This window comes from Tachysurus fulvidraco, chromosome 20 (assembly GCF_022655615.1).
Source record: "Tachysurus fulvidraco isolate hzauxx_2018 chromosome 20, HZAU_PFXX_2.0, whole genome shotgun sequence".
Taxonomy (NCBI): Eukaryota; Metazoa; Chordata; class Actinopteri; order Siluriformes; family Bagridae; genus Tachysurus; species Tachysurus fulvidraco.
The window spans coordinates 1,538,201-1,550,827 of record NC_062537.1 but is presented as its reverse complement, the minus strand read 5'-3'; the positions used below and the strand labels follow the sequence as shown (position 1 = coordinate 1,550,827).

Here is a 12,627-nt window from a genome sequence, read left to right as displayed (position 1 = left end):
TGGTTAGAAATTTTCCCTAGACCATATCATCCACCCTTCGTTCAAGGTAGAAATAAGACCTCGTGAAATGAACAGTCACTTTAAAAAAAAAACAAAAAACAAAACATCCATAACATACTGGTGTGTGTCGATACGGTGTATATTGAGTAAGTCTTAGGTACCACACTGCAGTTCTGCGTCTGAGCTTTTACATCCAACTGTGGACGATAAAAGTGGTGAAGATTTCCATACTGTCAGGGTCACGTGCCTTTAAAAATAGTCAACGTTTCTAAGTATAATCTCTCGGTATATATATATATCTATAGTGCATTACGCTTACTTGCTTAGTTCAGGTTGTTATAGGAGCGAAAGAAGAGGAAAAAATGTGGATAATTGGAGGTTAGTGACTTTTGGAGAACGCCAGCAAGTCCCGGTCGAGTCCCAGCCGAGTCTAAGCCATCTTCTCCATCAATGCTACATGATTTCAAGTTCCTTCGTAATTTTCTTTGAACTGGATGTCGCATTAGTTCTCATTTCTAGATCTTACTCTACGTTTTTTTTTTGTCGTGACCACCTCCAGAGAGACCGTGCTAACACTTTATAGCCCAGCATTTGTCTCTAATCCTCGACTATGGCTGTGCTTTCATCTGTTTCGTAACTTGTTTCTGAGAAGAGAAGATTAGAGAAGAGAAGAGCATCTGGTAAAGGACTAAATGTAAATGTCAAGTCCCAAATGTTATCGCAGCGGGAGCACGCTGCCACCAGTGGTGAATTCATTTTTCAGTGGAAGTCTGTTTTGTTTTTAATGAATTGCAGTCAGCTGTGGTAGCGCGCTTTGACTAGCGTTATTTCATGTTGAAGAAAACAATTACTAACAAAGATGTCTAACATCAGGGCTCAAAGTAATAATAATAATAGTAATATTAATATATATAATAATAATACCATCTCTGGTACCTCTGGTGTAGACCACAAAGTTGCCCCCTGCTGGAACCTGAACTGTTGTCTTTTATCACCAAAAGATATTAGAAAAACATATAACTTTTTTTTTTTTTTTTTTTTTTACAGGGTCCCCTGGTGGCTCAGGGCCTGTAAGCAGCTGATTATACTGTATATGGAGCAAAAAGCTCTGATTAATAACAGGCAAGTTGGAGAGTCGAACACTCTTGAATGCTCCGTCATCTCAAGTCACGTTTGAGGCTCAAGTCCTAGTTCAAAGCGAGTCCAAGTCATGCACCAAAATTCAGGAAATTCTGACTTTACCCCAATGTCCAGGAGTCAAGCAATATATAATAAGACTAAAAATTTCATCATATCATATATCATTCCCGCCATGATTTATAGACCAACAAACTCCATAAATGATTAGCCAGAATACAAGCAAGAGATATTTCAAAGGTCCAGACGTGAGTTTAGAGAGATCTATAAGCTCTATAACTGAAATTCTATAACGTAAATGAACGTTGAAGCGTATCGGTTTCACACCGTAATGTGACTCGCAGTACAAAGCGTCCTCCAAAGGATCTCCAAGGGTTCTCGTGGATTGTTTAGGGTTTTAATAAAGAGCTCCTTCAGAAGAACTGTCAGAAAGTAGGATTCTCAAGGACTCAGAGGGGTACTGAAGCATTATCCAGGGTTCCTTTTTTTTTTTTTTTCCTATTCTGTACATTTATAAACTCATTATAGTTACTGAGTTTTCGTCACTAACCTGCACGTCGGACCTAATGTGTTCTGTTGGCAAATAAAAAGCTGCATGGCTGCAATAAAGAGGCCAAATTTTGTCATACGCATTTCGACTCTTTTGAGACGTTACTGTAAGTTGATAGACGTACGTTTTTTCCTATGAGTCTATACTCCAGGATGTCTGTATGAGCTCATACCAACACGTCGCTGTTAGATCTTTATCCCGTCATGCAGTCTTTTGCTAGGATTCTTGTTCCATTATTCATAATATTAGCTACATTTGGCTTTTTCTTGTCGTTTACATGCCTATGCATTTTATCCTATTGATTAACATTTCAAGCAGGATTATTTAACTTCGAGAAGGTATGTGATCGGAATAATGTAGACACGAGCCTTTCGCCTTTCACGGGGTTTTATATCTGTGAAACTGACTGTCTGACGAGACTCGCTAATAGTACTGGATGCTGGAGAGGATTTTCTGTCGGCTTTACGTGCCCTTGTCAGGAGTCAGGAGTCTCCGAGTTTGTTCCCTGGACTCGCGCCCAGCCGTCTTTGATTACGCAGCATTTGCATTCGGTCTAAATTTGACCTCCATCTGGAAGTGAAGTGACCTACACCTGGCAGGTTTGGTACAGTAAGTGTGACTCCGGGATCCTTTATACAAGCGTGTGACGGTGTTCTGACTGCGAGTCAGGACTAGCGCTGGTCTCCTGCATCCTCCTGTTCCTCTTGCTAACGGTGGTGAAGCTGCTGTGCTGCAGGTTCGGCTGCTCGCCGGGAGGAAAACGCTTCATGAAGTGCACGTCTTGCTGGTTCGGTAGAGTGTGAGGCCCTCTGCGAGGTCGACCCTTTTTGGTGAAGCCGATGTACCAGCCGCTATGACGCGCCGACATCCAGGCCGTGTAGTTGTTCTCCAGAACCATCTCGATGAAGACACACTCAGCATTCGCACTGTTGGCTTTCTGTGAAGAAAACAGGATGTAACACTTTAGATTCAGTGTTTATCTGGAGTGTCTGCCGTACCTGTCCTGGTCAACAAGCTGTTACTGTAGAAATCACCATGTATTACTTTCCTGACCTCAGGAGCATTGTGAGTATTATAACACTGAACAAACTCACCCTGCCCACCAGTTTCCCCTTGCGGTTCATGCACAGGTAGAAGTTGGTCTCTTTGCCCCGAATTCGCACCTGACTCCCGAAGGTGTCGGCCTCCACCACGAGCTGGGCTTGTGAAGAGAGACACATACAGACAGACAGGAATATAGACAGGCCAAGGATAAAAAAAAACATCTCTGCCAGAGAAAATATTGCCAGAGCATTTTTCTTGTCGTAAGCCAAGCCACGGGCAACTCCCTATCTGCAACTATTCATCGCAACAAGCATTAGTCATCTCAGCTAATCGACATGACATAAAAATAAAAAATAAAAAATAAACACTAAAGGGGTTCTTCACTGGATGCTGCCATCTTGACAAGTTCAGTCCTCACTGGCCAATTCTGCCTTCTTGCTCTGTGGTTCGATTCGGCCGACTGATAAGACTTTAATCATATTCTGCTCTGTTTTAAACTCTTCTCTCAATGCATGCGATCGTTCTTATTGTCCTTGGATGACATCAAGGTCAGTTAAGATCAACCCTCCCACCCATGTTTCTTTCTTTCTCTCTCTTTCTCTCTCTCCTTTCATCTAACAGCCTTTGCCCTTGTCATTAGAGCAGGTAAAGAAAATCCATAAAGAAGTCGATGAAGCAGGCGCCCATCCTCGACTGCTCTCTTTATCAACCTCTTTTTTCTCTTAAAACTTTTCTCCAGCTTTCCCTGTACGCTCTTACCATATTTATCCCCATCTTCTCCCGTGGCGACGATTTTCCTTCCCAGCACCTGCACGTGTTTTCCGCTGGTCTTGCTGTACAGCTGGTAGACCCGGTGATGCTTTCTGCTCAGACTGTCTCTCGTGCCTGTCTGGGTCTCCACGTGCTCGCCGAAATCCACATCATCCACCGCTAGTGCCTAGAAAAATATCATAACCAGTGATACATCAGTACAGATCGTGTGTGTGTGTGTGTGTGTGTGTGTGTGTGTGTGTGTGTGTGTGTGTGTGTGTGTGTGTGTGTGTGAGAGAGAGAGACCAGAAACAATTTTACCTCCAGGAAGCTACACAGCAGCAGTGCAATCTGAACCCATCTAGAGGAAGAAATGAAAAACAAAAAATATATATATATATATATAATCCTAAATAAAAACTGGTCAAGATATTAAACTGATCAACAGCTTTTTGTCTCATCCAGTAACTCAGAGGGATTTGAGACAAGGATGGATTCCTTCATGGGGTTTTTCCCACATTTTCTGTCATCTACACTATCACGCTTGTCTCAGTTCCACATTCAAACAAAAACAAATGGCATCATTTATTATTCCATCAGCTAAATAACAACGCCTTTTCTTGTTCTTCTTCTTCTTGTTTTTTCTAAATAAAATAACTGACCCATTTTTGAGTACATTTTTTGCAGGATACGTTCACGTTTCAATGAGAAGTTTTTTTTAAAGTATATTTTGCTGCTTGATGACTTTGCGCTACAATGAGAGATCCAGACATGTACAGTACTGTATGTGAATCAGTTTGGTCTATGATCTCAGCTGTTATCCGAGTACATTAAACACACACACACACACACACACACACACACACACACACACACACACACACACACACACACACACACACACACTAATTGTGTGTATTAGGATATTAGGAACGCGGCATCTGCTGGCTCTTAATGTTCGACGTGAATGTGAAACACATGTAGTTTTACCCAAAGCCGCCAACCTTGAGAGCTCAGAAACAGGGAGACTTTCCAAACCCAAAGCTGGCACACTCGCTTGTTTCTCATCCAGCGCACGTTTTTAAGCCGTGTTCCCAAAACTCTAATGACTTTTCATTCATAAAAGTCACAAAATATCAAGCCAAGGGCTTTCTTCTGGCAAGCTCGTGCCACCTGTCACATTCCCACGAACCAGGTCAAAGCAGACTTAGTCATTTTTTTCCCCCTTTAAATCCCATGTTGTTTAAGAGTGTGAACATTTACGTTTCAAATTCTGCGTCAAAAGCCGAAAAGCTGAACTTACGCGAGGAGAAGTGGAGGGAGGACGAAGCGCATCGCCGCGGTCGCTCCAAAAGCTGATCGTTTTCAGAAACGGAGCCTCCAGTCTCATCGATCCGGTTCGTAGCGCCTCCGTCTTCATGACATGGAGAACCAAACACGAGTTTTAGATATGCGCGGAGGAACGCGTGAGATGCCAACTTGACAACCTGCAGTGGATGGAAGAAGGACTAGGGGCGGGGCGCGCGCACAGCCGGATGAGAGATGAGGGGCGGGGCGCGTCCGCGACACGGGTGACACGATATACCGGGAATATCGATTAGCAGCAATAGTGTCTTCAGTTCTACTTTCAACGTCTATGAGTCTAACAGAGGCAAATTTAAGAAAATAAGAAAGAAAGAAAGAAAGAAAGAAAGAAAGAAAGACAGACAGAAAAAAGAAAGAAAGAAAGAAAGAAAGAAAGAAAAAAGAAAGAAAGAATGAGAGAAAAAATGAATCAAGACAAGCCTAAGAAAATCAATAGAAGAAAAATGTAAGGTAAAAAAGTGTGAAAGTTAAGGCAACAAATGTGGAAAGAAAGAAAGAAAGAAAGAAAGAAAGAAAGACAGACAGACAGACAGACAGACACACAGACACGGACAGACACACAGGCAGACACACAGACACGGACAGACACACAGGCAGACACACAGACAGACAGACACACAGACAGACAGACAGACAGAAAGAAAGAAAGAAAGAAAGAAAGAAAGAAAGAAAGAAAGAAAGAAAGAATCAAGACAAGCCTAAGAATGTCAATAGAAGACAAATGTAAGGTAAAAAAGTGTGAAAGTTAAGGCAACAAATGTGGAAAGAAAGAAAGAAAGAAAGAAAGAAAGAAAGAAAGAAAGAAAGAAAGAAAGAAAGACAGACAGACAGACAGACACAGACACAGACACACAGACAGACACACAGGCAGACACACAGGCAGACACACAGGCAGACAGACAGACAGACAGATAGACAGACAGAAAGAAAGAAAGAAAGAAAGAAAGAAAGAAAGAAAGAAAGAAAGAAAGAAAGAAAGAAAGAATCAAGACAAGCCTAAGAATGTCAATAGAAGACAAATGTAAGGTAAAAAAGTGTGAAAGTTAAGGCAACAAATGTGGAAAGAGAAAGAAAGAAAGAAAGAAAGAAAGAAAGAAAGAAAGAAAGAAAGAAAGAAAGAAAGAAATTGGAGCACATTCTGAGAAGCCCATTAGAAGCTGATTTTGTGCTTGAGATTAAGACTAACAGAGACAGAGATTAAGCTTGATTATCTGCATGAGTTATTTTCCTTCTCTTTTTAAACACATCTTGAAAGCACTTTTTTGCAGTTAGGGAGTGAGAAAGGTGAAACTCTATTAAAATAATGGCAAAATAGGAAAGAGAGTGTGAGGGAGGTATGTAAGCAAAGAGCAATTCCAAAATGAACATTTGTCTGGGACTTTGGCAACGATGTCGTTTCGGCCTTCTCTGAATTCTGCAGAACCGCAGACAGGCAGTGTAACCTTCCCTTGTACCCCTCATCCATAGCAGTGTGTGTGTGTGTGTGTGTGTGTGTGTGTGTGTGAGTGAGTGAGTGCATGAGAGAGAGAGAGAGAGAGAGAGAGAGAGAGAGAGAGAGAGAGAGAGAGAGAGAGAGAGAGAGAGAGAGAGAGAGAGATGCACATTAATGGAGCTGTTTTTTGTTTGCCAGCACTGAAAGGCCTAAATGCTCCATGTCACATTTCCCTGCTGGTCGTATTGTCCTGTCGATCGTCTCCTGGATCTCACCACAAAATAAACATTCTATAGGGTCTTGAGACAAAGTCACTCTTTAATCTCTTTAACATTTCAGTGAGGCTGACTTGAGTCAGGTTTTAAATAACTGCACAGTAACCGAGTCAGAACATTCCTGCACAAATGTAATGCTATAAGACAAGGTGTTGTGAAAAGATATAATGAGGGTAGGAGAGAGCTGTGAGACACAGAGAGCTGTGAGACACACTGAGAGGGGACTGACAGAACTGTGAGACACTGAAAGGGCTGTGAGATGTTGAGAACTGTGAGACACTGACAGAACTGTGAGACACTGACCGAGCACTGAGACACTGACAGAACTGTGAGACACTGACAGAACTGTGAGACACTGACCGAGCACTGAGACACTAACAGAACTGTGAGACACTGACGGAACTGTGAAACACAGAGAGCTCTGAGACACTGACAAAGCTAGTGAGACACTGACAAAGCTAGTGAGACACTGACAGAGCTGTGGGACACTGACAGAGCTGTGGGACACTGACAGAGCTGTGGGACACTGACAGAGCTGTGGGACACAGAGACTTACAGAACTGTGAGACACTGAAAGGGCTGTGAGACAATGACAGAGCTGTGAAACACAGAGAGCTCTGAGACACTGACAAAGCTAGTGAGACACTGACAGAGCTGTGGGACACTGACAGAGCTGTGAGACACTGACAGAACTGTGAGACACTGACAAAGCTAGTGAGACACTGACAGAGCTGTGGGACACTGACAGAGCTGTGAGACACTGACAGAGCTGTGGAACACTGACAGAGCTGTGGGACACTGACAGAGCTGTGGGACACTGACAGACTTACGGAACTGTGAGACACTGAAAGGGCTGTGAGACACTGACAGAACTGTGAGACAATGACAGAGCTGTGAAACACAGAAAGCTCTGAGACACTGACAAAGCTAGTGAGACATTGACAGAGCTGTGGGACACTGACAGAGCTGTGGGACACTGACAGAGCTGTGGGACACTGACAGAGCTGTGGGACACTGAGAGACTGACAGAGCTGTGGGACACTGAGAGACTGACAGAGCTGTGGGACACTGAGAGACTGACAGAGCTGTGGGACACTGAGAGACTGACAGAGCTGTGGGACACTGAGATAATGTGAGACAATGACCGAGCTGTGAGACACCCAGAGACCCTGATAGAGCTGAGAGTCAGTGAGAGACACTGAGAGAGCTGTGAGACACAGAGAGAGCTGTGAGACACAGAGAGCTGTGAGATATTGAGAAAGTTGTGAGACACTGTGAGACCTGTGAGACACAGAGAGCTGTGAGACACTGTGTGAACTGTGAGACACAGAGAGAGCTGTGAGACACTGTGAGAGCTGTGAGACACTGTGAGAGCTGTGAGACACTGTGAGAGAGCTGTGAGACACAGAGAGAGCTGTGAGACACTGTGAGAGTTGTGAGACACTGTGAGAGTTGTGAGACTCTAATACTATGAGCACTGTGAGAGAAAAGAAACACAAAGAAAATAAGAAAGAAAAAGAAAGAAAGAATTACTTTCCCTCTCCTGAAAGGGAATAAAAGAAAGAAAGAACACATTTCAGTCTAAATGTGTCATGTCTGAATTGCAGTTTTTTTTTCTTTGATTTTTTTTGTGCGTCTCTGATCTGTAACTGAGCTGCTGTGCCAAAGCTGTACTGTTATGCATGTCTGAATGAAGTGTGTGTATGTGAGCAAGCGAGAGAGAGAGAGAGAGAGAGAGAGAGAGAGAGAGAGACAGAGAGAGAGAGAGAAAGGGAGAGAGAGCAGTTGTGTTCTCTGCATAGTTTACCTTTTCTCTCAATGGAGTCAGACTCACCTCTCGTGTCTCAAGTATGCACACTCATTTTTCTCTGGTCATTTCTCACTGAGACGCGTCCAAGTCGAGAGGTTTCAGACAAAATAGGAGTGTCTCCCCCTTCTGTTTGTCTCCCTCTGTCTCGCTCACCCTCTTCCTCTTGGCTCATCTTCCCTCTTTCCAGACTTTGAAGGGAGCTCAGGCTTCTAATATAAGACAGGTCCCTACCACAACAAAGGAGGCAACGTTGACTTTGAATAAACACTTTCTCCTTTTTTTTGATCCCTCCTCCCTGTCTGTCCCCCTCCACTCCCATTTTTCCTCTCTCTGTGTTATTTTGCTTTTGGCTCTGTTGCGAAGTATGTGCACTTGTTATGTGTTCTCCATGGTAGCCAGGCTTCTGGAATAGATTAGGCCGGGAAAGAACGAGGGGAAGCGGTGTAGGGGTGGAGGAGTGGAGGGGTGGAGGGATGAGTGAGGGGAGAGAGAGCAGAGCGCTGAACTCGGCAGAGGGAGACAAAGGTGTAGAAGGGATGGAAGAAAGTGTGAAAAAAAGAGATGAATATGGACAGACGAGGAGAAGAAGTAACATGAACAGCTGAACAAACGGGTGGAAAAGTGTAGGCATGGTGTATGGAAGAATTGATGGAGAGAGAGAGAGAGAGAGAGAGAGAGAGAGAGAGAGAGAGAGAGAGAGAGAAACAGTGTTTTTTAATCAGTAAAGGTTACAAAGCGAAAACATTTTCAAAGACCAGAGCTTTCAGAGAAGAAAGAAAGAAAGAAAGAAAGAAAGAAAGTAAGAAAGAAAGAAAGAACTTGATGCTCCCTTCCTTGTATGAGAAGTCAGATAATTTAACTTCAAAACGACAAAGAGAGAAGAATTTTGTGTGTGTGTGTGTGTGTGTGTGTGTGTGTGTGTGTGTGTGTGTGTGTGTGTGTGTGTGTGTGTGTGTGTATCCAAGTTGATTACTTGTTACAGTGTTGAGGACTGTCTGTACATACACTACACTTTTTTTGTGAGTGTTTGTGTGTGTGTGTGTGTGTGTGTGTGTGTGTGTGTGTGTGTGTGTGTGTGTGTGTGTGTGTATGTGTGTGTGTGTATCCAAGTTGATTACTTGTTACAGTGTTGAGGACTGTCTGTACATACACTACACTTTTTTTGTGAGTGTTTGTGTGTGTGTGTGTGTGTGTGTGTGTGTGTGTGTGTGTGTGTGTGTGTGTATGTGTGTGTGTGTATCCAAGTTGATTACTTGTTACATTTTTGAGGACTGTCTGTTCATACACTACACTTTTTTGTGAGTGTTTGTGTGTGTGTGTGTGTGTGTGTGTGTATCCAAGTTGATTACTTGTTACAGTGTTGAGGACTGTCTGTACATACACTACACTTTTTTTTGTGTGTGTGTGTGTGTGTGTGTCTAAGTTGATTACTTGTTACAGTGTTGAGTCTTGTTACCGTGTTGAGGACTGTCTGTACACACACTCCACTTTTGTGTGTGTGTGTGTGTGTGTGTGTGTGTGTGTGTGTGTGTGTGTGTGTGTGTGTGTCTAAGTTGATTACTTGTTACAGTGTTGAGTCTTGTTACCGTGTTGAGGACTGTCTGTACACACACTCCACTTTTTTTTGTGTGTGTGTGTGAATGTTATTAAGGTTAGATTCGATGTACTGCACCACGTCCCTGCATGCTTCTGTCTGTAATTTCCCAAATCCTATTTCACTCCCCGGGTTGTGACTGTGCGCTTGACACTTCCTCAGTGTGCAGAACATGGTGAGCTGTCACCGCCCCTCCACCCCGCTGCCCTTTAACTCTCCTCTATGGTGGCTGGCTTTTAAAAAATAAAAACAAATCCCCCAAATCTCCTTCCTCTCAGCTGGCAAGGAGAACAAGCAGCTAGACAACTCGCAAGTACATAAATGGACATTCTCATGGACATTCGCGGTGCATTTGTTTTCATTGTACGGTGTGTTTTAGTGCGCAAACCGCAAGCGTTCAGTAGCTGCACAGTGATGACTCACGGGCGCGCGCGCGCGCTCTGCGACATCCCGTGAGCGCGAGAATGACGCCGCTGCTAGAGAATCCGTTCTTCCATGCAAGCCTTGCTGCTGGGATTTTATTTTTTTTTCTTCCAAGTGTTTTCAACCTTTTGCAATTCACATGAAGAAGCTGGCTTGGAAGTGTGTGTATGCGCGCGCATAAAGCCTGTTCACATAAGGGACTTGCACCATAATGTGATCCTGGCAACTATACTTTTCTGTCATGTGAAAAGCAAATGGTTCCACTTTTGCATGACTAATAGTCAGTAATGTTCCTTTGTGGAAAAAAAGAGTTAAACATTCAAGCTTTATTGGCCTACAGCCGGAGTTCCTCAAAGCTCTTCACGCGCCAGCTGTCATTCAAGTCTAATTTGGCCTGAGGACTAATGGCACATAGAGACACTGTTCACGGGCTGAAACGACCTCCAGTTACAAAACATAATAATAATAATAATAATAATAATAATAATAATAATAATAATAATAATAATAATAATAATAATAATAGTAGTAGAAAAAGAAAAGTCTGGAATGCGGTTCGAGTCAGAAAAGCGGTAAAGAACATAAAACAAAAGCAAACAACAAACCAGGGATGAAAGAAAAAAAGGAAAAGGCAAATGAGCATATGCATTTTTTTTAGATAACCAAACACGATTGTGCTGATGTGTTAGATCAGTAAATAACACTGGACCACAACACAACACAACACAACACAAGTGCACTGCATTAGACCTAGAAATGCTGCCTTTCTTTCTCTCTTTACTTTTAAATAAGCCTTCATGAAAGTGATCTGTATCACAATCTGATATAAATCACTGATGACCGAAAGACATTTTAAACAAATCATCTAAAGTTTACTTCTCAACAAAGTGTGAAAATCTTAGCATTTCTGCCTATCGCAGGTGACTAAAGCTCCACTGCCCCCTCAGATAAATGTAAGGTTAATTTCTTTCTTTCTTTCTTTCTTTCTTTCTTTCTTTCTTTCTTTCTTTCTTTCTTTCTTTTTTTTTTTTGCATTAACGTGTCCATTTCCAAGAAACTTCATTTGAACCATTCACTTAAACCCTGTTACCTGAACTCATTCACCTCGCGAGTCACGTGCTCAACAGGAAGTTGCGTCATCTGAACTTCAGGACGATCTTGAGAAGAAGAAAATACGTTCATTTGTTTTTCCGATAATATCCTACGATCTCAGGTTCAAATCACTTAAATTAGAAATTGAAGTAAAATATTAATATTAAAAAAAATTGACAAAAATCCATGTGAGATTTTTTTGAAATGTGAAATGACAGTAAATGAAACATCATCTAAAATATTTTTGATCTGAAATGTTCCCCAAATGTCCAGGACAACTGCAATAAGATGCATCCTCACACACACACACACACACACACACACACACACACACACACACACACACACACACACACACACACACACACACACACACACACACACACACACACACACACACACACACAAACACTCTGGTTTGAAGGGAATGATGCAATTTTGTGGTAGGATGCACTGAATTTATATAATCACCTCTTAATATAGATGCTTTTTGAGCGTAACATAACATTTAGAGGAATTAAACGAGGCAGTTAGACGCATACCTCAGCTGCTTCTGCTTATTGGAGAAAACTGCTTTTTTTCATTAGAGGCTTATTTGAATTAATTTACAGTTAATTTAAAAGATAATTAATATTAATAAATAATAATAAAATATTCTCCTTTTTGTAGATGCTGTAGTTCTTTTTTTATTTTATTTATTTCACTCATACAATTTCTATAAAATCAGTTTAATTTGAGAAGAAATATAAGCCATTTTTTTCTGAGCTTTATCCAGGAGATAAAACATCACTGATATGAAAAGTTATAAATATCCCACATTTTAAAATACCTGATAAGGGGATCACGTTCTTGTGATGTTTAGTGCGACCTCATAAATCTTCCCCTTTCTTTTATCGCAATCTTTCAGTGGATCAGCTGGAGAGTCGGTGTTGATGAATTTCTCCTCATCCTCTCTTCCACTCATCCATGTTCACCTCTTCAGCTCAGCGTTATCTCACGCATTCCACCTTTAATGTGTCTGTGGAACCCTGTTTCCACTCACCTAACAGGAAAAGAGTGGCCAAGATGTGATGCAATGGTGTGAGCTTAAGGCCTGTGGGTAAGTTAGAATAATACACACACACACACACACACACACACACACACACACACACA

General features: G+C 42.2%; 1 protein-coding gene across 1 annotated transcript; it reads right to left on the bottom strand.

Moving 5' to 3' along the window:
- Positions 1-1,008: 1,008 nt before the first annotated feature.
- On the bottom strand, positions 1,009-5,132 carry fgf18b (fibroblast growth factor 18b). Its single transcript, XM_027158414.2, has 5 exons — positions 4,785-5,132; positions 3,803-3,842; positions 3,491-3,668; positions 2,782-2,888; positions 1,009-2,624 (listed from the first exon to the last, which is right to left on the bottom strand). The coding sequence occupies exons 1-5, from the start codon at positions 4,814-4,816 to the stop codon at positions 2,319-2,321; spliced, it is 663 nt and encodes a 220-aa protein (XP_027014215.2). The 5' UTR covers positions 4,817-5,132; the 3' UTR covers positions 1,009-2,318.
- Positions 5,133-12,627: the final 7,495 nt, after the last annotated feature.

Coding starts and splice junctions, on each gene's coding strand:
- fgf18b (XM_027158414.2), bottom strand. CDS start 4,816: ATGCGCTTCGTCCTCCCTCCACTTCTCCTCGC. Junction 2,889..3,490: donor AGAAGATGGGGATAAATATG/GTAAGAGCGTAC, acceptor TCTCTTCACAAG/CCCAGCTCGTGGTGGAGGCC. Junction 2,625..2,781: donor AGGGGAAACTGGTGGGCAGG/GTGAGTTTGTTC, acceptor TTTTCTTCACAG/AAAGCCAACAGTGCGAATGC.